Genomic DNA, 27,849 nt, shown 5'->3' with positions numbered 1-27,849 from the left:
AGAAAAATTTTTAAAGTCTAAATTTTACAACTAACAGTAAAAATAATAGTTAGTAAAATTTTGTCTGACTTTAAGTGTCCGTTACTACTAAAACTTTAAATTATAAAAAGTCCATTTGGTCTGACTAAAATTGACATTAGCTACTAAATTACACCAATTTGAAAACTTTGACTTTCGCACCATTGACAGTAAAAAAAGAATTCAGTAAAATTCTGTCTGACTATAACTGTTCCCTTCTACTGTAAATTCAGAGAAAAAAAATTCTTTCTGTCTGTCTAAAATTGACATTACCTACTTATAAACAATTACAAAAATTTAGAAAGTCTAAATTTTTCCACTCAGAGTAAAAATAAAAGTTAGTAAAATTTTGTCTGATTTTAATTGTCCGTTACTACTGAAACTTTAAATTATAAAAAGTCCATTTGGTCTGACTAAAATTGACATTAGCTACTAAATTACAAAAATTTGGAAAGTTTTTCTTTCGCACCACTGACAGTAAAAATAGAATTTAGTAAAATTCTGTCTGACTTTAACCGACCTTTTCTACTGTAAAGTTAAATTTTAGAAATTCTTTTTTGTCAGACTAAAATTGAGTTTACTACTAGTAAAGAATTACCAAATTTGAAAACTCGTACTGTCACTGCTAACAGTAAAAATAAATACGTCAGTAAAATTTCGTCTGACTTAAATGTCTTTTACTACTGAAACATTAAAATACAAAAATTCCACTTGGTCTGACAAAAATTGACTTTTACTACTAAACAAATACAATCAATAAAAAAAACAAGAAAACAACAACAATAAAAACAATAAAATAATAATAAAGTGCAATAAAATTATAATTATCTTCATTGTGAAAATAGCATATATATATATAAATAAAGTTTCACAAAGCATTATTATATACAGCCGTCACGTTTGTTTGATTCAAGTGTTTCTTTTCATTCTTTTTATTTTTTTTTTTCGTTTGCCGCCGGTTCATATACAAGCTGGCCCTTTAACAAATTAACGTAAAAATTTCGTTGCGGAAAATGAGAGTACATATGGAAAGAGTGAACGTTTCCCCGTTTGGTATATATATATATATGTGTGTATGGTCGTAATAATAATTTTTACAAGCCCGCGAGTAATCAAGGCTGCATGTTACACATGTTCGTGCTGCCCCCCACCCCTTTTATGTCGGGAGGGACGTCCGCCGTTTTGGAGGGGGTGGTTTTTGAGCGGGAGGGGCGAATCAGGGAGGGAGTGAGTGAGAGAGAGAGAGTTGCAATTTTAGGGGGTAGTGGTTGGCGTGCGCGAGTAAGACAGCAATTGTGTGAAAGAGTAAACGAGAGAGAGAGAGAGAGAGAGAGAGAGAGAGAGAGAGAGAGAGAGAGAGAGCAACGATAAAGAAGAGGAGGAAGAGGTGTATAGTATTCCTATATATATGCTTTTGCTGCTACTGTTGTTGCCTGCTGCTTCGACTGCCAGTCCCGCTGTTGGTTCTCCCGTATTGTTGTTCAATCGAGCGTGTCCACAACCAAACGAATCTTTTTTTATTTTGCTTTATTTTCGTTTATCATCATCTCTCTTTCTCTCTTTCTCTCCTCTGCAGAGCCGAATTCGTAAACAAAATCCGCCCCCTCCCCCTCATCCCCTTTTTTTTCTCCAATGTCACTATCAATTATATATTCTCATGAGAGTTTTAACGAAGGTCATCATTTGTTGCATTCTTTTCAAGGACAATTTTGTGAATAGCATTTTGTTCATCTTTTCTTTTTTTTTTCATCAATAACAAAAAAAGAAAGTTTCAATTTTATCAAAAGAAAAAACAGTGCTTGGATATTAAGATTTAGAAATTATTTTTGACAAAAATTGTTTTTTGTGAGATTAGTTTTAGAGTGGAAAAAAAAGTGATTAGTGGAATTTATTGATTTTTTGATAAAAGGTGAGTTTATAATTATTTCGATAGACGATACAGTTTAATTATTAAGTTTTAAAAATTATTTAGTTTAACTAAATATATTTATTTGTAGTCAAGTAACCAATTAATTGAATAAAATAATTTTTTTTCCCCGTTTATGGATTAAGAAAATCAAATATTAAGAATGAAAGAAAAAATCGTTTTTTGCGGTTGTGCTTTAATGTGAGGGATAGATTACAATTGAGTATTTTTTTTTTGGATATAAGAAAGTGATACTTAATTGATATTAGGACAAGTAGTTGGGCTTGAGCGTTAATCGGAGCGTGACGAGTGGTAATTGAATGAAGGTACGGCATTTGCATTGACAAGCTCCAGTAGAGATAATTCGAATCTCGTCGAATGCAACCGTGCACACGAGCTTTAGGTCGTTTGTCAATACGACGATGGCCGTCCAAACGCGAGAGAATTCACATAGTATATATATATATATATATAGAAATGCTGTTTGTCACAGTAGATCTCTACTCGTTCAAATCGGCCGTTACCAAGTATCGAACACTCGTTTTAGATGTGTCCCAGAGTTGTTACTACTTGTCGCCAAAATTGGCTAACTTTGCTCTCTGTGTAAAATTGAGTTAAACTTTACCAAAAAAAAAACCAATACAATCTTTTTATGATTTTTTTATGATTCTTCAGAATTTAGTCATTTTTAAGGAAGAAAATATTTTTATTCTGTTCATAAAATTTATGAGTTTTATGAGTTATACAAAAACGATGAGTTTTTATGATTTATGAAATAAATTTTTGTATTATGAGTAATGATCAGAACTAATTTGTTCCTAATAAATTAATGAGTTTTTTTTGTTTCGATTTTATGAGTTTATGAGTTATCAGAGAAATGATAGAAAAAAATTCCAAAAGAAGTTGTTACTAAGTAAAATTGTGATTTTTTTTTATTTATAGATGTATTTTTATTTATTTATTTATACTGGATGTAAAAATAATGAGTTAGAGGTCAAGTAGTCATAAAATGAGAGTGATTTTTTTTTATTACTCAGGATTATTTGATGAAATTGAACTTGAATATAACGGGCTTTAGTTTCTGGGAAAATTTATATATATATATATGTTCGAGGCATCGATGGCAGAAGCATCAGCTTCACTTTTGAAAATCAAACACAGTAGCGTATTCTCTCGCACAGCAGACATTGTTTGTACGGATGTGCAAACATCAGAATCAACCTCCATCTGGCTGCGAATCTATAACCTATAGCGATATCCGACCGGATGTAGATTTGCCGATAGGCAAACGCTTCGAGGATCATTCAGAATACTGGAAAATCAATTTATCGCACTCTACAAAGAATCAAAGAGATTATAACGATTTATACAGTCATATATGATATATATAATGAACTTTTTTTTTACTGACTTTTCCTTAAAGGAACAATTTTTACTATTTTCTTTGAGTAAAAAATATAATTAAACGTTTTTTTTTACACTACTGATGCTAAAATTTACATAAAAATTACAAGAATTTAAATAGTCTGACAATAAATGTTTGCTACTACTGATGATAAAATAAGAAGATTTTCAAATGGTTCTGCCTAAAAAGAAGAATAAGAATATTTTTGGAAAAAATTTTGTCTGACTATAATTTTATTTTTCTACTTATACTTTAAAATCTAGAAATTTAATCATTTCGTCTGTGCAAAACTGCCTTTCCCTACTGACAAAATAGTAAGATTTTTGTAAATTTTTAAGCCAAACGTTTTTTTTATTGTTGATAAAATGAGATTCTATTGGTCTGACTAAAGAACGACTTTTACTACTGATATGAAAGCTCAAAACAATTTTGTCTGACTAAAACTGTCCTTTACTACTTGTAAAAAAATTGAAAATTATGAAAAGTTTTTTCTCACTAAAACTGTTTTCTAAATACTGATATCATTTACAATTAGACTGTCTGACCAAAACTTGCACTAACTACTGAAACGAAATTTATACCAGAATTTCAGTAAGTTTCACTTTTTACTATCACTATTTCTTAATTTTTTTTTAATATTTGGGACTACGTACTAAAAACTTAAATTTAACAGTGTTGATAAAATAAAAATAATTCAGTCTGACTACAACTGAGTTTCACTACTGGTATCAATAAACAGAAAATTCTTGTCTGAGTAAAATTTCAAATTTAAAATCAAATTGAGGACTATTACTAGTTTAGTTCTTTCATTGTTGCTAAACCTAATAAGTATGTCTGACTGTTACCTACTTTCTCTACTTGTAAACAAAACATAAGTGTCTTTGTCTGACTAAAACTGACTTTACCTACTTAAAAACAAATACAAAAATTTGGAAAATCTAAATTTTACCACTGACAGTAAAAATAAAAGTTAGTAAATTTTTGTCTGACTTTAAGTGTCCGTTACTACTGAAACATTAAATTATAAAAATTCCATTTGGTCTGACTAAAATTGACTTTAGCTACTAAATTACAAAAATTAAGAAAGTTGAATTTCCTACCAGTGACAGTAAAAATAAAATTTAATAAAATTCTGTCTGACTTTAAGTGTCCTTTTCTACTGTAAAATTAAACTTCAGGAATTATTTCTCGTCTGACTAAAATTGAGTTTTACTACTAATTTTTACTAAAAAAAATTTACTTTACTACAAAAATTTCGAAACTCGTATTTTTACAACTAACAGTAAACATAAAAGTTAGTGTAAAATTTTGTCTGACTTAAACTGTCTTTTACTACTGGAATTTTAAAATACAAAAATTCCCTTTTGTCTGACTTTAACCGACTTTTACTACTATCGTAATAACTGCAACGAATTTGTTATAAAGTTAAAATATAAAAATTCTTTTTGGTCTGACTAAAATTGAGTTTTACTACTAATAAACATTTTTAACTATAAGGCATTCGGGCCTGAGTCACGAAACCCTAAAAAGTGTGCCTCGCAGGTGGCGCCACTTTTTATATTGTTTAGCATTGACTCATTTTGAACCGTGACAAAAATGATTTTAGATTTTTTCACACAAATTTCGATAAAATTTAAAGAATAGTAGAATAAAAATTATTGAATTCAAAAAATTGTTAATAAATCAAATTCATTATAAAAATCGAATTATTAGACTAAAATCAAATTGAACCACAGTGGAATTGGAAAAAGAGGGAGATGGATGCAAAATATAAGAAGAACGTTAAAACAAGAATAAAACAGGAATTAGAATGAGAAAGATAGGAGAATACAGAAGTGAATGAGTGTGTGTGTGAGAGAGAGAGAGGGTGGGAAAAAAAGACAGAGAGGAAAAATCTGACACGATATAAAGCGATAAAGAGGCGAGAGAGTGCGGCAAGTTGAGAGAGAAGATCCTATCAGAGAGTGAAGAGAATTTCCCCCTGAAAGAGAGAGGAACGAAAAGCGGTGAGGGAGAGAGGGAGGTTTGGTTGGGTGTGACGGAGAGGGAAATAGAGCAAAGAGGTAGTAGAGAGATGTGAAGAGAGAGAGGGGCTTTTTGCGGTGGAGGGGTGTGAGAGGGGGGCGGGAGGGAGGTAGGTTGGAATAGCGGGAAGTAAAGGGGGAAAGGGATGCTGCGTGTGTAGACATGGACCAGTGCGTCAACGGCTGTTGCCTCACACGTACCGTCCAAATTATAGTTAGTGGCCCATCTTGTGCTTCGATAACATATTATATCATTCTTCAGTATTCAAAATTTTTCCTTTATTTTTCCAAAAAAAAAAATTTTTCTCCAAATTATAAAAAAAATCTACTTCTCGAAGAAAAGGCATTTTTTTTTTTTTTTTTTGCTAAAGACGCTAATTTATATTACAATTTAATTGTGTTTCATTTTTCTTGAGAAATAAAAAAGTAGTGTTTTATGTGGTGTTTGAAATTTTTTTGTGATATCTTCGAGAATATTTTTAGAGTAATTTTGAAAGGTGAAAGTGAAGTTAGACTCATGAAAAGAGGGGGAAAAAATGTTTGCAAATAATTGAAATAGTATTGAAAATTTAAAGGATTTTTCGACAAAAAGATGATCTACTGGAGTGATTAGGTGACAAAATTATTAGTTAATTTAGTAGTTTATTTATCAGTTAGTAATTAATAGAAATTTATTAGTATTTGCTAACTTTTTTTTGCAATTCGTATATGAAAATCCAAATTGTTTTAAATTTAAATTTTTCGATTATTTGAAAAGAATAATTCTTTTTTTAAGATCTGAAATAAGAAAGAAGAACGAAAGAGATTTGAATGCGAAGTTAAGCGCGAACTTAGTCACTATATACAAAATTTCCTCAGAAGAAAATATCTTTTTCAAGATATTTTTTTTGTTTCATATAAAAAAACTATTTAATATAATTTATACTTTTTTTTTGTCAAATTTTGTATAATTTTGCCTTGTTATTTTTTTCCACATACTTTCTTATTTTTGTAGAAAAAAAATTTGTCGTAAACAAAAATTAAAAATTGTCTCTCGATTCTATTTTTACAACATCAGTTTTACATTCCAAAATAAAATTTTTTAAATTCAAAATAAAAATAATATTGCAAATTCCAGAATTTTTTTTCTCAAAATGTTTTAATTTTATATTTCTATATCGATTAATAAACTCAAAAATGAATATTCAATATTTAGTTTCTTCTCCGCAGAGTAGGGAAAAATTTCAATAATTTTTTTTATTAAAAATAATATTGCAAATAGCATTTAATATTTAGTTAATAATTTTTATTTTCAATATAGGAAATAAAAAAAAGGAAATTTTTTTTCACCTGTAAAAACAATTGGAATGCAAATTTAAAAATTTTGTGAATGAAAATCGTTGTCGGGATGAAAAAAGAAGAAAAAAAACAAAAAAAAAAGAGAACTGTTTAATAGGGACAACGTGTACGCGAGATTCAAAAACCACGTGCAAGTTTGACACACGGACGTGCGTATAGAGGAGTTAAAGTGTTCCGGGGGTTGCGTTTTCAACCCCTGTGATCTTTTTTCCCCTGTTTTTCCCCTATTTTTTCCTCCCACCTAAAACGAGCTTGATTCTTTCACTCTCTGTCTCTCTTTCTCTCTCATATACTCTTTCTCTGTTTGGGATCCGACGTGTCACGCCGTGTGACGTGCGCAAAAGATTACTGAATGAACGGTGACGTCACCGAAACCAAAAGAGAGGGAATGAGAATGAAAGGGGGGTTTGGTGGAAAAAAAAAGAACAGGAGAAAGAGCACAAAATTGTCGAGTAAAAAGTGTGCTATATACATGTATATATAATGGAGAATCAACCATTGGAAAACGCGAGACTTGAAATTTACCGCAAGCGTCGGCAACGTATATTTATAGGAAGCGCAAGGTTTTTGTTAAAAACGGGGGGGTGGTTTTTGGCAATCGTGAGATAAAGGCGCATTTACAAAAGCCTTCGTTAAATGAATTATAAAGATGAAAAAGGTCGTCGAAAATAAAGGGTGACATTAAGGGCGTGCACTATGAAAAATGTTTTTAAGATGTCTAAAATTATGTACATTATATAATTGACACATTGTATTTTATTTAAAAATTTTTTTTAGATTTTTCTTTTAAATTTTCAGTTATTTGTTATTATTTCCGAAAAAATAGAAAATCGGAAAATTTATTTCTGTATATAATAATAATAATATAAAAATAATTATTATTTAAAAAATAAATAATTTCTTTTTATTTAGTTTTACATTCTAAAATAGCTTCTTTGTAAATTCTCCAAAAAAAATGGGGAAATAAAATTCGGCATTATATTATAATTTCTTTGTTCTTTTTATGCTGTTTAAAAGAATATTTTATTACCATGATGGTTTGTAAAAAAAGCAATTCAATTTTTTTTTTTTTGGAAATAAAACAGACAAAGTTTATTTAGAATATAATAAAATAAATTGCAATAGCATATGGTCAATTTTATTGCCACGATATTTTCGTATTTCATAGTTATGAATTTTACTTTATAATAGATGTGAAAAATTTTCTAAAATTAGCAAATTCTATTTTATTTTAAAAATATTATACAATTTAAATTTCTCATAATTGAAAAAGATATTTTTGCTCTATTTCAAATTTTGTATATTCATGTTTCCAATTGATTTAGCCAATTTTGTTAGTGTGTGTATGATTTGAAGCAGAAAGTAAATTTCAGACAAAGTAAATTTCATAATTAGTTAACATTCATTTTGAATAGCGATTGTTCGTTACAATCAAATAGACGCTATTCAATTAATTATAATTATTTAGTAAATATATATATATATTATTTGGTTTTTGCGTATAAGAACAATTTATTCATATTTTCACATTGACCAATAATTATTACTCAATTAAGCTATTCTATGACATTATATTGATTTTCAAACCTTTGGAATTCAATGAATAACACATTGAATTTTTCACCAACTTCCGAAACAATTTATCGAAAATTGTTGGCATTTCAAAATTTTGAGAATTTTAAGAATTCTAGACGAAAATTAATTTTTGCAAATAAAAAGCAACAACTTTGCAAAAAAAAAAAAAAAAGAAAGAAAAATTGAAACAATTTGGTTTTGAAAAGTTTTTATATAAATAAAAGGATATTCATTTTCTGTAGACTAATTATGATCAAATAATATTTTTGAGAGTTTTTGAACTAATATTAAAATTACAAAAATTCTAATACACAATCTGACTTTTACTAAAGATTTACAAAAAAATTGTCATGTCTAACTAAATCTAATTTTAACTACTGAAACTTTAATTCTACGAAAGCGTTTTGTAAAAAAAATTGCGTCTGACTAAAATTAACAGTTACTACTTAGAAGAAAAATATCAAGAATTTTTAAAGTATTGTCTGATCAAAAATGACTCTATCTACTGAAACTGAATTTATACCAGAATTTCAGAAATTTTTATATTTTACTGTTACTATTGTTAAGGTTACTTTTTTATATTTGGAGCTTCTTAATTGAAAAAAACATAATTTTAACATTGTTGATAAAATAACAAGCATTCGGTCTGATTACATTCGATTTTTACTACTGGTACCAAAACAAAGAGGAATTTTGACTGACTAAAACTGTCTTTTACTACTTATAAAAAATTTTTGCAAAGATCTGTAAAAATTTCTACTAATTTTTAATTATTTTTCACTCAAATTTTAGTGAAAAAATTAATATTACTAAATTACTAATATTCAATCATACAAATACTATATATATACGATCCTACAAATTATATATAAAAAAAGAAAAATAAAGAAAAAATTTTCATTTTGTTTACAGTTTAAAAACGCCCGTGATTCAATGTACCCTATCGTAAGAATAATGATTGCATTCATCAACAAGGAATCATCAAATTATTATTCATTACGACGATAATTGCTTGCAAAGAGTAATGTATCTGTCAAAGTTGTCCGCATATCAGAGAGCTCCAAGAGGCATTGGCTCCGATCGGGACAATCGTCACGTTACCTCTCGAGAATCCTGAGAGAGAGATTTTAAATATTTATAGTGAATACAAAAAAAAAAATATGCCTTCCACCAATAAGAAACGACGAGACGATTTTTTCGAAGAACAAAAAAGACTTCTTTAAAGCGAAAAAATATTTGACTTTTCAGAGACTGAGAAAAAAAAAACAAAATAGAAAATAAAAATGTTAGGCCCCGAGGTTTGACTGAAGGGGGTCTCCTTGCTCCTGAAGGGTGAAGAGTCCCCCTTGGAAGAAATAGAAGAAGAATAAGAAGAAGAAGAAGAAGAATGTTTCACCCGGTGTTCTGACTGCCTATGGATATATTCGGCCGTTGTAACGGCGTTGGTGGTAGCAGTACAATAACCGGAAGTGGCGTTAGTACAGCCAGAGTGACAAATTCAGAATCGGGAAGTGGTGTTACTGGTGTCGCGAGTGGAACTTCAAGTGGAACTGTGGATAGCAGTGGAACAGGAACAGGAAGCAGAATGCAGTTAACTGGAGCATCGGCACCTGGTGCAGCAGCTTCACCAGAATCAGGAGTTTCTCCACTTGCCGATGCCTATACAAAAATGACAAGTGATATTTTGGCTGAAAGAACATTAGGCGATTCGACTGGACTTTGGGGTGGTGAACATTCTGGTGAACTCGTCAGAACGGGTGAGCATTTTTTCAAAAAAATAAATAAACAAAAAACCTCACCTAAGTAGCATAAAAAAAAACCTAATAAATTATATTCTTTACTATTTTTTTTATTATTTTTATATTCTTTATTATTTATTCTTTTGTTTCAAAAAGTCAACAAAATTGATTTCCCTTTCTTTATATTTGAAAATTTTGACAAAGCAATTTTTACTTACACTGATTTTAATTGTAATTTTCACTTTTTCTTCCACTGATTAGAAAATAGTGAAAGTGAAAATTAGAAATGCAAGGAAAAAATTAGAATCAGTGGAAGTGAAAGTGTAAATGATCATGAAAAGTATAATTAGTGGAAGTGAAATTGTAAATGAAAATTATAGTGAAAAGAATAATTAGTGGAAAAGGAAGTCAAAGTAAAGATTAAATACAGTGGAAGTGAAAGTGAAAATGATAGTAAAAAGTAGAATTAGTCGAAGAGAAAGTGAAAGTAAAAAAAATTAGTAAAAAGTAGCATTAGTAGAACCGGAAGTAAAAATCGTATCAGTAAAAGTGAAAGTCAGAGTGAACTCAGTGAAAGTGAAAGTGAAATTAGTAAAAGAAGAATAGGAAGTGAAAATACGAATGAAAATTAGAATTAGAGAAAATGTGAGTGAAAATGAAAATGATAGTGAAAAGTAGAATTAGTCGAAGAGAAAGTGAAAGTAAAAAAAATTAGTAAAAAGTAGTATTAGTAGAACCGGAAGTAAAAATCGTATCAGTAAAAGTGAAAGTCAAAGTGAACTCAGTGAAAGTGAAAATGTAAGTGAAAATGATAGTGAAATTAGTAAAAGAGGAATAGGAAGTGAAAATACGAATGAAAATTAGAATTAGAGAAAGTGTGAGTGAAAATGAAAATGAAAGTGAAAAGTAGAATATAAATTGGGAAATCAAAATATTTTTTTTGGAAAACAAAATAGCAATAGTAAATTTTCAAAAACAGTTGTTTTTTGTTTAATTAATATCTCTGAGAATAATTTGATTGTTTCTTTTTTATAATTTCTTGTATACGTTTAAAAATTATTATTTAGGATTATTTTTATTATTATTTTAGGATCACCGCATTTGGTGTGCACGGTTTTACCGGTTCATTGGAGGTCGAACAAAACACTTCCGCAGGCATTTAAGGTCGTAGCCCTTGGCGAAGTTGGGGATGGAACCTTGGTAACAGTTAGGGCTGGAAATGACGAGAATTGTTGTGCTGAACTTCGTAACTCTACCGCCTTGATGAAAAATCAAGTAGCTAAATTCAACGATCTTAGGTTCGTCGGTAGAAGTGGACGAGGTGAGTTATTTTGAAAATTTACAAACTATTATAAATATTATAATTAATAATGAATGGTGAAGGAAAAAGAATTAAATTCCTAATAGAATAAAAATTTATTTTTTTGTTAAACAAAAAGAAAAGTTACTCTCTATAATCTGAATTAGTAAAAATGTTTACTAATTTGAATTAGTGACTCACTTTTTGCTTCTGAATTAGTAAAATTTTACTAATTCAGAAGCAAAAAGTGAGTCACTAATTTAAATTAGTAAACATTTTTACTAATTCAAATTTAGAGAGTTAGTAGTTCAAATTTAGACATTACAAAGCAATATTCTGATTGAACGAAGTAGAAATAAAAAAAAGGATTTTTAATTTAAAAATCAAAAACAAATTACATAACTTTTGTCGATTATGTTGCGGGGTTTCGGTGAAATAAGAGGGAAATCCCCGAGTATCAAAGCGAGAAGATTTCACAGAATCACGATCCAGGGTGTTTTGTGGTTTAATAGAAAGGTAGAGAAAGAGAGAGAGGGGTTTCATTCATAAAACTTGAAAGTCGACCCCTCTGTTGACAGAACTACAACAGAGGGGATGAAATTGGGGATAAGGATGATAAGAGTGGTAAGAGGTGAGTGAAAAGGCTGCGAAGGTTAAGACGTAAGGAAAGACGTTCAAAGAATGTTTTCTTCGCATTAGGGTAGGTCATGATATCCCTCTCTCTCTCTCTCTTTCTCTTTCGAGTCACCCTTATTTTTCCTCACCCTCAAAGGAGAAAAGTCGTCTTCTCTCTTAAATACAAGATTTGAAGAAAGAGGGAAAGAGAAAGAGAGTTTGAGGCTAAAATTGCGACGTCTTCAAGAATTAGGAGTGGGTAATGGGTTTTATTTGTCCGCACTACTACCAACATCACTATATACTGATGGTTTTCACTTTAGCTCTTCCTCTCTACTTTAGTTTCAACGAAGAAAGGGGTTGGAAGAAGCGGTACCGGAACGATGATATTAATTGAGGTTTCAGGCGCTGGTTTTAATTAACGTTATTAGCACCGGAATTTCAACGTCGCTGCGAGTTTGACTTCCAACAGAGGATAAATTATTTCACTTTGTTAGTCTGATTATTGCCGTACATCCTAAATATACCCTTCAACTTTACTTAAATTTACCTCTGAATATTCGTTATAAAAAATGATTTTTTTTTTTCAATTATACATTTTTCCAGACACTACAGAAATTTTTTTTTTTTCGAAACTAACTGTAAAGATTTTATTTATCAATTTCTATTTCACAAAAAAAAAACTCATTTTTGTTGCAGTTCAAAATGAGCCACATAGAACGTGGCGCCATCACATTTTTGTTGCACTTGAAAATTTTTTAAATTAAAAAATGTAAATCATTAAATTTATTTTGGAATTGATTATAATATTGGAAGAGAGAATGTTTCTTAAGCTCTCTCTCTCTCTCGGAAAATGCATCGCGTGTCGGGTTAAGAGAATAGTTACGCATTCACGATAGTACCGTAGAATAATCAAGCAGCAGCTAAGGAACCGTAGGATCTGTCAGGAGAGACTTCTCTTACATCCTTCATCCTAGCTTATGTTAATTCCCCTATACCCAGTGAAAACAATTGAGAGCTAATCCCAGACAAATGACTGACGGGCTTCCTTGAAATTCGAGGGGAAAAGGGATCATCAAAAAAAATTTTTTTTCAAACTTTAAAAAAACAATCAAATAACTGAAAAAAAAAATTATAACTTTTTTTAATAATTAAATTAAAATTTTATAATCATTCAAATTTCATTGTTTATTTATTATAAGTTTTAATCCAATTACAATACACGCACTAATAGTGAAAATTCATTATGCCTATCACAAGGGGTTAGGATTAATTCCACCCTAGACAGTTCTAAGCTCTTTAACGAGATGGATCATTTGGACTATAAACATATATTAGTTTATAATTCAATTTAAAATTTAAAAAAATTTTAAAAAACATTTTCTTTTTGAAATAAATATTTTCTATAAATGTTGAAGAAAAAAATGTTTAATTTTAAGAATTAATAATTTCATATATATATATATAAATTCAGTCCCTAGGGCTCTTTAAATACAATTTCGAGTTTTCCTGAAAGAAAAAAATGTGACGTACTCTTGTATACACGACAGAGCCATTCGGACAATAATTAATTTGACATCAAACTATAATCGAGCAGTTGCTGCTTGTTCGAGGGAAAATTGAAATTAATTAATTGTCCCTGCAGCGCGCTCTTCTCTAAAGAGATATATGGAGAGACGGACGATAATGGTTATAATTTTCAAAATGTTGACAATTACTTTTTTTAAGTTTCACAAAAAAAAGAGAATCAATTTTTTCCAAAAAGTTTGATGAGATGAAAATTATTTTTACATCATTATTAATGATAATTAAATGACAAAAGTGAGTTATCACTTGTCTTTATATGTAACATGAAAATATATCCAAAAGCAAGAGTTATCACTTGTCCTTACTGAAATCTCGCTAGCAGTTCTTTTTTTTTTGCCAAATTTCTATAAAACAACAGGTGTATCATCCTCTGATTTATTGTATTCGTCACAGTTGAAAAGCGGAACTACACCTTGTTTCAAAAGCCAGGAAAACGTCAGGAGAATGAAAAAGTGTGAAACAAAGAGGGAAATGGAGGGTTCGATCACTACAATGGGGGTAAAACATTTAAAAATCTACATACAACCCCCTTGGTTAGAGAAAGGGGGGTTTTTTTTTTTTTTTTGAAGCAGAGAGAAAGAGAGGGGACACGAAGCAGTGAAAAGAGGAAAGCTAGACTTTTAATGGTTCCTCAGCGGCTGGCACCGAGGGTGATACTCATGTACCTACACGTACTAGCTACCACCCAACCTTATCCGCAATCGTGTACCTACCGAGTATATATATATATATACACACAGTACAGTAGGTGAAAAAGCAGACAGGCTGGTTGGACTTCGAGGGTGGCGTGACTCGGTTCGTAAACGAGGGGAAACCCCGGGGAATGAGAATCTCGCGTGGCGAACCACGGTGTGGCCACGCTCGACACTCGCCGTTATTATTCCCGGGTACTTCTGAACCTTGATGTTGATACCTCTTGAGCGTTATTGAGATTTAAAATAAAAAAAAAAAGAACACATTTTCCCTTTTTTGTGTCAGTTGCTACAAAAACGTTTACACGAATCGTATATAATTTTCATACGCAGTAGGTTACAAAATAAAACTGTTATATTCAATTTTAAAAATGATAATTAAAAAAAAATTATAATTTCAAAGAGAAACATTAAAAGTGTAACAAATTTGTGCTTGGTCAAAATGGGTAAACTACACGTAAAGTATAAAACTGTACCAAATTTCAGCTCTCTAGGTAAAAATGGCAAAAAGAGAGCAACGCAGTTCTTTTTATTTTATGATTTTTGAGTAATTTAAAATCACTTTTATTCTAAGACATTTTTTAGCAGATAAATTCCAAAAATGTACCAAAATCCAGCAATCTAGGTCAAAATGGCTAAAATAGAAAGAGGGCGCCACTGTCTATGTGATAGTTAAAATAACACGCAACAGAAATAACACTTCTTTTTTTCTTATAGAAATTGCCCTACCAGGGCCCTAGTAGGGAATGAAACGCCAAATCGGGGCGACCAGAAAATGTGGATTTCCTCATCAGGGCCACATCAAGCGCGGCGTTTCATTCCCTAATAGGGCAGCCTGATCCAGTCTCAATCTGGGCACAAAATGTATTTTTGGCAAAAAAATCATTTTTTTTTAAAAACAAAATTATACACATCTCGGTAATATAATTTTCTATGCGAAAATCAACATATAACAGTAATTTTTCCAAACAACATAGAGTTATACATAACACAGATTATTTGCATGTTGGTTTGTGTTTTGTCCGGTGTTTCGTTTTCACGCTCGTTGACTGCAGTGAAAAGAGTGAGAGAGAAAGAGAGAGAAAGAGAGAGATGAACGAGCTTGTGAAAGAAAGAGGTATAAACGAGGAAATGAGAGAGTAACTGTAGGTTCGAGGGATATGTATGTGTATGTAAGCGAATGTGGATGCAGCACATGAGGAGAGAGGAGCCTAGGTGGAATTGCGGTGAACCTTTGCGTGTACCCCCCGGTTTTTGCCCACCTGCATTTTCCGTGGCAACGCCAGTTTTTCCACAAACTGTATATATTATTTTTGTTAATAAGTTATTTAAATGAACATTTATTGAATGATTACCGAAAAGTAAATCAGTCTTTTATTCTCCCGTCGATACATTACCGACAGATAATTTGGTTAACAGAGTTTCAGTATATAACCACATTAACGAACTTTTGGCACGTCGCATACAACTTGGGTAATATGGAACTTTAAACTACTATAGCGGTCTTTCAGACCAAGTTTATTACTTTTTTTTTTTAAGGTACAATAGAAACTTTTTGTGTAAAACTGTTTCAAAATTTTATATCAATAAAATAATGTTTATCTAGCGATCTGTAATACCGGCATAGTAACTTCTGCGCATCTTCCTACGCAACTGGTTTTGTCTATCGTCATAACCTGCAATGAGCGTAATTTTTTAATTTAAACTGTTTTTGAAAAAATTATTTAGTTGAAAATTAATTGAAGAAATTATTTTTTTTTTTGTTATAGGTAAAAGTTTCACATTGACGATAACGGTATCAACAACACCTCCTCAAGTGGCAACTTACAGTAAGGCAATAAAGGTGACTGTCGATGGGCCACGTGAGCCCCGTTCCAAGACCAGTGAGTATCACTGTAAGCATTATACAATTTCCTTATTAATTTTTATATATCTAAATATAATTATAAAATTTTTGTTTACATTTTTTTTTACATATTTTTAGATTTACAATCGAATCCTAAATATATTTCTTTTTGTAATTAATTTTTGCGGGGGAAAAAAAAATTTCGAATTGGAAGGAATCGAACACAAACTCTCTGATTAAACGGCAGAGCATTCTAACCACTGAGCTACTTTTATATTCTAAATTTTTAATTCTGCTAAAAGCGAAATTATGCATCAAGATATATTTCTAAGAACTTGTAGAGATTTTCGTGGACATTTGTATATATATATGTGGCCCTATGAACAATATTCTCATACCTATTTTCAAGTTGAGAATAGGTCGTGTGCGGTTCCCCTTAGGTCGACTATACCTAAGTTCTCGCAATTGCCATTATTTATAACAGTGGTGAGAGTACAGCATTGATAAAGGGATGTGGCGGTGGCTACGGAGATATTGTTGTAGGCTACCGCCTACAAACTTTACACCATTTCAGAGGGACTCCTTACCTACGACTTGTGCCAAGACATACAATTACCGTTACTCTGTTATTCCCCCCCCCCTCGAGAATCGCGAATTAGAGAGTGAGACTAACTCAAAAGTTACATATGACTAAAATATATCTTCATTCAAAATATGTTACACACTCTGAAGAGTGGGGAAGCAAAAAATATTTTTCTAATAAGGATCCTTAGAAACGGTTACTATGGTAACGGAAATCGAAAAAAATATAAATTTTTTACTTTAAACAAATGTGAAAGCTAAAAAAAAATTGTTTCCATTTTCTATACAGAACTCTAAGAGAATGTTTAAAAATAAAACTTGATTTTTTTGTTGTTGCAAAAATTAAAAAGATTGTTGATTCGGTGGTGCAAGCTCTTATAATTTAAAACGACTTAAGTGCCAAAAATAACTGGCTTTTACTATAACACTGAGTTTTGCTTCCCTCTGACGTTTAACCACATCCGTTTTCGCATCTGCGGACCACCCGCTAACGATTTTTACCGCATAAATTTATATACTTAAATATATATATATTTATATTTCCATCTTTAGATAAATTATTCCGACCAAATATAATATTAATAAAAATTTATTTTTCAAATTATAAATATTTTTTGGAAATGTTTATTTTTTTTCGAAGTTTAGTTATAACAGTAAAAAAAATTATATTACTTTTTTTTTTAGTAATTATTGTTTCAAGTAATGTTTAATGTAAAAAGAACCGTTTAGCAAAAAAAAAAAAAAAAAAAATGTGTTTTATACACTTCCCTGTTGGAGGAGTGTTAAAAATAGACCACGACAAGCGGTGCTTTGGATCTTTTAGTTAAAATAAACCATTGGCCGAAAATGATGTAACGTTTGCTTGATATTAAAATTAAAGGGAAATGAGATGAAAGGATAGAGATAGAAAGAGAGGCTTTTGGGTGGGCCAAAAGTACTTCTTTGATATTGATACCTAGAGACAGTAAATGGGCACCTTTGCTTCTCTCGTTTCCTCCTCATTCTCCGCACAAGTTTTCGTTTCCACTCACTAATTTTCAAATAATTTCTTAATAAACATTAAAATTTGAAGAAAATAAATATATAAAAAAAGAATTTTGTAAACATTTTTCTTTTCTTTTAAAAAAGGGGTATTTCATTACTTAAAAAAAAAAATTTCAATAAACGAGGAAATAAAATAGAATATTTTAAAACGGGTCCATGACGCGAAGATGGATGCGTCTTGGACTTGGCTCGCATTCAGTTTGACCTAGGAAGGGTTGTAATTAATTAAACAAGCAATTCATTACACATTCAACCCTCACAACTTGACTCCAAAGGCACCGCACAGAAGAACCAACCCCCTGCAAGAAAATTGATTGAGAAGGGTTTTCGAAGCCTTTTTAGCTTTTAAAAAGGTCTATTTACTTTTTGAATACGATTGTTGTATAATTTTTGCAATAACCAAGAAATGTTAAAAGTTTGATAAAAACTTATGTCAAAACTTATCTCTCAGGGAAAAAAAAACGTTAGCAAAATAGTTGCGGGACATGAGGTTTTATAGTGTCTCGAGACAGTTTATATATATATATATATAGTAGCAAATGAGAAACTGTCGTTGCCAGCTGTTTTAGTCGCGAGAAATTCCCTGACAATAAGAAAAAGGGCCAACGACCATTGAAATCAATAAAAAAAAAAACGAATTCCTATTTTTACAGAATAAAAGAATTTTTTGTTATTAACGCCACATCTCAAATTTTTATTTGAAAAAAAAAATTGCTAATTAATTAGAGCCTTGTCGGGCTATATTTTCGAGGGGCAAATAGGGAAAACTAGACACTACCCCATCAGTCCCAAATTTCAATTTCTATATACCTCTAGGTGAAAAAGTTCAAAATTTATAAACTTTAAAAGTTTATTAGTTCAATAAAATCGAATTTAGAAAATAATCTTAATTAACTTTAATTTTTCTCTAATTAGACTTTTTCACAGAAATATAAACGAAGTTTTTTTTTTTCTTTCAGTTTTTTTTTTTGGAGAAACCTTCCTATCGACTCTGTCTCTCGAGAGACAAAGGAGTCAGTTTTATTTCCCGGTTTTACCACTGTCACCAACCCAATTAAAGGCGTCCCAATAGAGACACGACGGATTGGAACAAGCGTTTCTCTTCCAGTAACGCCAGAACCAGATCGAGTCACACAACCCTTGTATCGGCAATATATATATATATATATATATATATATAGAGAAAGAGAGAGGTTAGGTGATTCGTTTCGTATATAGGGATTCCCAGAACGAATTAATACTGTCGCCGTAGAAAGACACAAGAGACCCAAGCTGTGAGGCTGAAGCAGAGTTCTGATAATCCAATCGAAGCCCCCAATTCTAATTCGGCAACCCGAAATTCTCGCTCGCTCAGTTTAGCTGCTGAATAGGGAAAGCGGGTTCGATTCCAAAAAGGACATACAATTGGTTTCGAAAAGTGGGTGGGTATGCGGGTATAAAATAGGAAAATTTCCTTAAAAATTATTATTTTATTTTTAGATCGTGAATTTATGTTATCATATAAAGTACATGCTTGCAAAATTGGCTAATAGAAATGTGTTTACCATTCTCTTGATAAATTTAATAAATTATAGCTTTCAAGCATCGAATTTATCACGCCACCCTTTTGCGTGTAGATGGAAAGGGGGTGATTTTCTTGACTGTATTTCATTAGGTTTCACTATATGCTCTATTACGTCTATATATAATTATATATTTATATCCCTTTCCAAATTTATTGTCCAAGAATTGTGATGTGGAAAAATTTATTTATTTCACAAATACTGTATTTACTAATTATTAAATTAAAAAATTGTTAATCGAGAAAAATAAATTTTTTTGATTTTTTATATAGTTCTAAGTGCAATTTTATTATTATAATAAAAAATTATGTTTATTAAATTATATAGGTAAGTTTTAGTGAAATAGTTGTGAATCTTAAATCCAATGGACAGGCGCACGGTTGATCGCAGTGTTATCTCTTTTAGGGAACCAGCATCAGTACGCTCATGCTTTCGCCTTTGCTTCACAGCGAGGTCCTTTTTTTACTGGTCCTCTGGTGGATCCACTTCAGCCTCTATCGAATCCCCTTCAACCATTATCAAATCCATTACAACCACGAGATCCACTTTCATCATTTAGACACGCAATGCCTGGCAACTGTCAAAGTAAGTGAATTTACAAAAAAATATATATTTAAATAAAAAAATATTTTTTTCAGGAAATTTTTTGTGAAAATTTTCTTTAGATGCTTTACAATTTTTTCGATATATTTTTTTAAGTATTTGGTATTTTTTATTTTAGATATTTTTAGGTGACAGCGGTGGGAATTTTCTAAAAAAAAATTCTATTTTCTGTTAGATGCTGAAATATTTTGAACTATATCTTTTTATTTTTTTGGTAAAAATTAATTCGTATTTTTGAAAAATTGAGCGTTAATTGATAGTCACTTAACTATCAGTTCACTTTTCTTCACTTCGAAAGTGAACTGAAGTGAAGAAAGGTGAACTGAAAGTAAATTGAAATGAAATTGAAGTGAAACTTAAGTGAAAAAAAAGGTGAAAGTGAAGTAAAATTATAGAATTGCTCCCCTAGGTGACAGCGGTGGGATTGTTAAAATTTTAACGTATCTTTAAATATCTATAAACTATTTTTATTTTAGAAATTTGGCATGTTTGAACAAAAAGCAAGAGAGCTTTATATTAGAGAATCCAATGGTTTCCCTCATCAAACATATTGGCAATATTTGTACATTAAATATATATATGTGTGTACAATAATCCTTCTCAAACCCATTTCTGATCTTGTATGTACACAAGATCAAAAATGAGTAGACTCACTTTTCTCTCTCTCACTCTCTCTCTATGTATATATTCATATAACATTTTGAATCCTGTCCTGGTTGTTAGCGAGACAACTAAAGCTGCTTTTCGTCGAACCAAGGTATCCGAGAATGCTTCCGATGTTTCCCGCTTTTAGTAGTAGCAGCTAAAGGGGGTATATAGTGCAGAGGAGATAGGCCTCAGAGAGCTAGCATCGCCGTTCCAGAGGCAGAAACCGCAAGCCTGTTCAAAGCTAGATTAAATATTATATTAAAGGGGTTGCCGCGAACTCCGACGGGGCTTCGGCGAGCTTCCTCTCACTCGTTCCCGCACACCCAACATATATTATTACTCCTAGATATGAATTTCTACACTGCATCTCCAGATTAGAGGAATATATACTTTCCATCCTTCATCCCACCAGTATAACGTGTAATTAAACCTCTCTCAAGCTAAAAGCACTAGATAATAATGATACATATATATTTATTATTTTACGAATAATAAATGTTTTTTTTATAACTACTGTAAATATAAAGTTGAGGGGGGTGTCGGTTGCAACAAACATTACAAATTATATTTAATATTAAAATTAATTTTTTTTAAATCGAAAATTAAAATTCATATTTTTTATAACTAACTGATAATTAATTAATTTGAAAATATTATTTTTAGATGCAAATAAATTTAATGAAATTTCTCAGATGCATTTATAAAATTTTAATAGCTTCACCAAAACCTCCAGTTATTTTCCAATATATAAACGAAATTAAGCTCTTCAAATATTTTCTTTATCATGTATTAATTCTATATACCGTTGAGGAAAAATTTCACCAATATTTTCGTGTGTATTTCCAATAAATTCAGAAAAGCCAATCACTTATTTGATGATATAAAAAGATATATTATGGAAAGAAGATTTGTTTCTTTTTTTTGAAATTATTATCAAAACATCATTAATAATGGAATTTAAATATTTTATAATTCTAAGTAGAAAGAGGAAAAAAAAAAAGGAACAATTTTTAGATCGCGGTGAAAATATGTTGATGTTGGATATTTAGGGTTAGCCATGGTCCACGATGGGTCAGTGGCGTTCGTTCGAGGCAAGCCTCGCAGTTATTTGAGTTGGCTGTAGCCACTGAGGGATGACCGATCCTTTGATCTCGTGGAACCCTCTCGGCTCTGTCTAGCTCAAACCCCTACCAATTCCCCTTCCTTTTTACCCCTTTCTACACACACTGGAAAATCCTATCACAGACTATGTTTTTTTGTAAATTATAACAAAATTGCCAAACCTGTCGATAAAAATTCACTAGTTTTATTTTTTTTTATTTTTATAAAAACTCAAAAATAATAATAATAAAAAAAAAATAAAAACCGCGGTCTCTTTTGTCTCTCTCGGTCAATTGTCATTTTCTCCACTTGACAGTCAATTGATGGCTCATCACTTTCTGTCAGTGACAATGAAGGAAAAAAATAGAAACGTTATTCAGTTTGAAATTAAAATGTAGATTTTTTTTTATAAATAAAATACACTTGTTTTTTTTGCCAATTTTTATAAATATAATTTTATGATTATAATTTTACAAACTTAATTTTATAAATATTTATATATTATATTTATATATTTACAGAATATTTTTAAATTAGTTCGATTTTTGGTTATTAAAAAAAAAGGGGGGGTTGTTTTTTTTTTCTCGCAGACATGTCGCAATTTGGATTGACGGCAGGTAATTCATGGGGTTATGGTAGCACTGCAGGTTATGCGGGATATCTTCCAGGACCATTATCGTCGTGTGCGGCGCAAGCACCGTTTCCACCGCCCCCGCCTCCACCACCGCCACCTCCGCCTCCAACGTCGTCACTTGCATCTTTTGCAGGTACTGCATCAATGAATACACCAACGGCACCCGATTCAACAGCAGGTTCCACTGTAACTTCCGGTACAACTGGTACCACACCTCAACAAGATGCATTCTCCTCCGTCTCTTCACGTGAGTCGTCTTTTTTTTTTGTCTTGTCATTCCAAAATCCACTGGAAAATCTGAACTGTTTTTTTGGTTTAAATTTTTTTTCTCAAAAAATTTGATTCTCTTCAGGACAATTTTTTATTTTTCTAATTTTGGATTAATTTTCATCAAAGATTTTGATTTTTCCCCGAGATAGATTTTTTTTTTTATGTCTTCAGTAGTACCAGACACAACAACACCGGGTCAGGCCGATCCATTGGATCCATTGAGTACATTAATGGGCAGCGCAGCCTCACAAAGGTATCAAGAATATGTCTCACCACGTTCATTATCAACTGATTCAAGTACAACTGAGAGTCCAGTTCATGAGGAGCAAAATTTTGGACAAAATTATGGAAATTATTTTCCAACACCAAGCGTTTTACCAAGTATTCTCTATTCACAACTTTATGGAAATCAATTTCCAAATTCCGAAAGTTCTGAACAAAGATCAGTTGGCGACAGTTGTAATGTACGACAAGAGGAAGTTAGGCCCGACAATAATGTTTGGCGGCCATACTGAAAACGAACTAACAGAAGTCACTATTTTGTGCTTCAACATTTTTATCCAATGCCTTGAGCCCTAAAAAAAAAATAATAATAATAATTAAACCCTCTCTAATAAAGACTGTGACAAAATGACTTAAAAAAAAAAAAAAAAAAAAAAAAAATTGATTCATTCGAACTGTGGGCATTACCCGGATTCGACATCTAAAAATAAATTTTTTTGTTCTTATTTTGGATATATTAGTAATTTAAAAAAAATAATTCTGGTTGTGTATCGTCGTCAACGAATCTTAGAGAGAGAGCGAGAGAAAAGAATGTGCCGTAAAATCTTTTTTTTTTTTTTGAGTTCAAGTATTTACGGTAATAGTATGGATGCGTGAGAATGAGAAAAAAAAATGGCACAATAATTGAAAATTGTATATATTTGTAAATAGTTGATAGAATATTGTCGTCCCATCGAACTGTAATCGCAATTTTAAAAGAAAAAGACCGAGAGATTAACTATTTCTTTAATTATGTTTCATAGTATATTTACAATATTATAGTTATTGTACGTTGGTATTTGAAGGGTTTGTGCAATAATTTATTGAGTTTCCCAATGGTAAAAATGCAAAAAAAAAAAAGAAGTGTTCATCTCGTTCTGCCTTGAGTGAAAGCGAAACATCGACATCAAGTATGTGATTATTGAAAATTTAAAAAAAAATGTACTTTCGAATTTCATTTTAAATATGCATCCCCGTAAATTATTTTTTTTTAGGGGATTTTACATCGAAATTTAAAAAAAAATCAATTTCTTTTCTTATAAATAATTTACAAAATTTTGTTTACAATTTGAAATTTGTTCATCTTGACTAATTATTTACGATACACATATCTACCGACTATTGTTACAGTAGTTTTTGACTGAGTCGAATAAAGTGTATTTCAAAATATCACGATTGTTATTTCTCTAACCTGAATTTCTTTTCATTTCAATAATAAATTTTGTTCAAAAAAATAAAAAAGAAAATTATGTTTTATATATGAAAAATGATAGTTTCAAGATTGTCTTTTTATTTTTGTTATTAAAAATTCAAAACCCACCTCTAGAAGCAGTTCATCCCTAATTGCCTTTCCATTTTCACCCTCGTTTTCAGAAGCATATGTTCGCACTACCAAGTTACACGACTAACAGGACGAATCTCTACAAAGGATTCTCCGACGTGAGAGCGAGAGAGAGAGATCCTAAAGGATTTCTACTGACGAAACTGCATGCAAATTCGTGAAAGATTTAATTAAACCTACTGGATGAACTTTCTGCTTCATGTTATCTCACACCAAAAAGTTATATGTTAAAGGAAAAGGTTATAAGGGGGGAAAATTTTTTTTTTTTTTTTTAAATATCCAAGAGCAGAAAATTCATTTTAAAATTTCTTTGATATTAATTTTTAAATATTTGATGTAAAAAAAATTTTTTCAAAATTAAAAAACGCGAAAGAAGGAGCAAAAAAAAGTATTATAGGTTATGTTCATGATTTAGTAAACGTTGCTAAGGAAAACAAATCCTTAGGAAAAAAAAATTCTTAGCAACCGTTCCCGTGTAGAAATTGCCCTATCAGGGCCACATCAGGCGCGGCGTTTCATTCCCTAATAGGGCAGCCTGATCCGGCCCCGACCTGGACCCTGGTAAAATTTCTACACAGGCAATGCTAAGGAAAAAAAAAACTTTAGCAACCGTTGCTAAAGAAAAAAATCCTTAACTGTACGATGGACCGACGGACAGACTCACGCCAAAGCAAAACTATAATAATTTCGGGCCCATGGAAAAAAATTTCTTTTTTAAAATTATGAAATATTTAAAAATTAACATCTATATTATAAAATAAATAAATTGTAATACTAAAATTGTTTTTTTTTAAATGTGGCTAGTAAAATTAAAATGAAAATCATATTTCTTTTTTGTGGGGTAAAACATAAAATGATGGACATTATCTGGTATATACTGTTTTGAGAGAAAGTGACGTGCATTCTGATGGACGTAGAGTGATCATCAGTGGGTGGAGTTAGGTTTATACGCGGTGCTGGCATAATGGAGTAGAGTGGAGCAGAGTATGGATAATGGAGTATGGAGAATAGTACATATATATATATATAGAGAGAGAGTGAATATAGCATGGTCCCGCGATGCAGTGTGCGAGAGAGAACACAATCTGGGTATGGCTCGTTGGTTCGTGCAGTTGGCCATACCGATTTATCGTTCTGCCATCTGCACTACCGATTCACGGTAAATTCCCGGGTCGCCCTACACTCGGTCGCGATTTTTCAACCCACCAAAATACCAGCCGCTTCCTAATGATAATTACATGACAGTACCGAATGACCGCGTCGAATCATTAAACTCCTAATGAGAGAGAGAGAGAGAAAGAGAGTGAGAGAGTTGCCATATCACGCAAAAATCGACATGTTAAACCACTGAACCTTTAAAAGCCACAATTGACAAAAATATACTAATCAATGATATTTCCATCGAAAATCATTAGAAAAAAATTATTATTCATTTAAAATATAATAATAAAATTGCGATCTTAAAATGGACCTAAAATACAAAACATTATAGGTTATGTTTGTGATTGATTCTCAAACAATCATAAACATAACCTACATTTTTTTTACATCCTTCTTTCTTCAGTGCGCATAACAAATACAAAAAACTTTTCTTTCTTTCTTCTTCTTACCAAAAGAATATTTTTTTTCAAAAGTATAAATTTTCTTGCCCCAAAAAAAGGAAAAACATTTATTCTATATAAAAAAAAAAATTTTCTTGTAATTAGAAATATTTTTGAAACGTCAATAAAAAGTTAAAAATAACCGCTAAACTGTGAAAAGCGCAAGCAAAGTGTCGTGTCGTTTGGAAAAGGGTTAATAAAATTTATCGGTCAAGTCGTTAAATTTAAAAGAAAAAAAAGTAAAAATAAAAAAACAAAATTCAATAAACAGAGTATACACAACAGATGGGCACAAAAAGCCATAACGTGTTAACGAGCAAAATTTTCGAGAAAATCGTGAAATAATGAATGCATAACCCCACACCCTCAGCGCGACTAAATCGATGAGTTTCGCATTACGGCAATATGTGTATGTGTGGCATTAGTTTTGGGTAATGTGATCAGCACCAATAAAAGAGGACAAGAGGAGGCAAAAAAAAGAATGTTGAATGAAGAAAAAAATAAAATAAAAAATCGAAAAATGTCCCAGAGCCCTACATATTGGGTTTCAGTATATATATATACACACACACCATTATATATGTAGTTTTATGCATAGAACGCACACGTGGCTTTCTCGTTAAGGGAGAAAAGCCAGCCTATATAAAGAGAGAGATAGAATATATATATAGAAGGATACTCTGGTCGTTATGTGCACCGGTCACTATATACATATATACTTAGTGACTACCGCTGCCCCGTGGCTATCGACAACGACCCCATGCAAAATCACCCTTTGTCGTACAACTCGATGGGAAATTACTTTTTGTCCGTCGATTACGGGGTGAATTTTCGAGAGCGACGGGACCCGATCATTTCCACGGTAGCCGGAAAGGACGAGAAATTATCGAAAGAGTTAATCCTCAGTTTCACTATCTATATATCAATTCTGTTCACTTTAATAAAAAACTTAATTATATCGCCTTATTCCTTTTTATATTTGAAATAAATAAGTATTTGACATAACTATTGTATTTGAAACAAATACAACATTTTTTGACATAAAAAAAATCTCTCGTTCTCATTTTAATTCTATTTCTAAAAAAATGATTGTTTATAATACATATTTTATCATAGAATAAAATTAAAGTTGTTTATATGAATTTTAGATCCGTATATATATATAGAGAGAGTGGATGTGTTGAATTTCTGAGAGATCGTGCGAGACATGACTGGAAACAGAAATAAGTGAGACTTGAGGAAGTGCGCCCAAGGGGCCTCCAGCCCTTGATTACCAAGATCTTCATCTACATGCTAAACATTGCTCCTCCGTTTCTGTCTTGAATACTCTTGTACTTATGTATGTATCTAGATCTGTTGAGCCTAGCTTCTCCAAACCTTCCTTCTTAGTAGACTCTCCCACGGAATTTAACGAACCCCACTCCTATGCATTTCAACTCTCTCTCACCCCCTCCTCCCACTCTCAGTGTGTACCTCATACTCCACTCAGTTTTCGCGAAAATACATTCTCATTCCATCTATGTGATGTTTGCTTAGATTAAATTAACCGACCGGGTGCCTCCCTTTGTTTCTCATTCACTGTATATAGAGTGGGATAAACTGAAAAAGGGTCCAAAAAAAGTATACGCAAAACAATATTTCATTTGATTAACATATATTATTCAATATATATAAATTCCATTTTCCTTAAACAGACAACTTCGTTGCAATTTCTTGCACAAAATACACCTAAAAGTGTAGAAAAAAATTGACAGCCCGATCCGAGTAGAGGAACACTAATTTTATGACCATTAAAGCGATTTTCGTCAAAAAAAATTTTCAAAAAAATTCAATTTTTCTTAGGCACACTATTTTATTGCAATTTCTTGCACAAAATACACCTACAAGTGTAGAAAAAAATTGACAGCCCGATCCGAGTAGAGGAACACTAATTTTATGACCATTAAAGCGATTTTCGTCAAAAAAAAATTTTCAAAAAAATTCAATTTTTCTTAGGCACAGTATTTTATTGCAATTTCTTGCACAAAATACACCTAAAAGTGTAGATAAAAATTGACAGCCCGATCCGAGTAGAGGAACACCAATTTAATGACCATTAAAGCGATTTTCGTCAAAAAAAAATTTTCAAAAAAATTCAATTTTTCTTAGGCACACTA

At 31.2% G+C, this 27,849-nt stretch overlaps 1 protein-coding gene across 6 annotated transcripts; it reads left to right on the top strand.

The window, feature by feature from the left end:
• Window positions 1-1,463: 1,463 nt before the first annotated feature.
• Window positions 1,464-23,920, top strand: LOC127278245 (runt-related transcription factor 3-like). Of its 6 annotated transcripts, none has more exons than XM_051299853.1 (7): window positions 1,464-1,927; window positions 9,179-10,023; window positions 11,096-11,326; window positions 15,969-16,094; window positions 19,624-19,818; window positions 22,176-22,466; window positions 22,661-23,920. In XM_051299853.1, exons 2-7 carry the CDS (start codon window positions 9,681-9,683, stop codon window positions 23,002-23,004), a joined length of 1,530 nt encoding a protein of 509 aa, XP_051155810.1. In that variant the 5' UTR covers window positions 1,464-1,927; window positions 9,179-9,680; the 3' UTR covers window positions 23,005-23,920. The 6 variants fall into 6 exon arrangements, with proteins under 6 accessions (XP_051155810.1, XP_051155814.1, XP_051155812.1 ...); XM_051299857.1 differs by lacking the exon at window positions 1,464-1,927 and adding an exon at window positions 5,533-5,966 and having other exon boundaries at window positions 15,969-16,082; window positions 19,639-19,818; XM_051299855.1 differs by lacking the exon at window positions 1,464-1,927 and adding an exon at window positions 5,533-5,966 and having other exon boundaries at window positions 15,969-16,082.
• Window positions 23,921-27,849: the final 3,929 nt, after the last annotated feature.

This window comes from Leptopilina boulardi, unplaced genomic scaffold (assembly GCF_019393585.1).
Source record: "Leptopilina boulardi isolate dan_hultmark-lab unplaced genomic scaffold, ZJU_Lbou_2.1 LbouV2_202, whole genome shotgun sequence".
NCBI classification, from domain to species: Eukaryota; Metazoa; Arthropoda; class Insecta; order Hymenoptera; family Figitidae; genus Leptopilina; species Leptopilina boulardi.
This window is presented reverse-complemented; position numbering and strand designations above follow the sequence as displayed.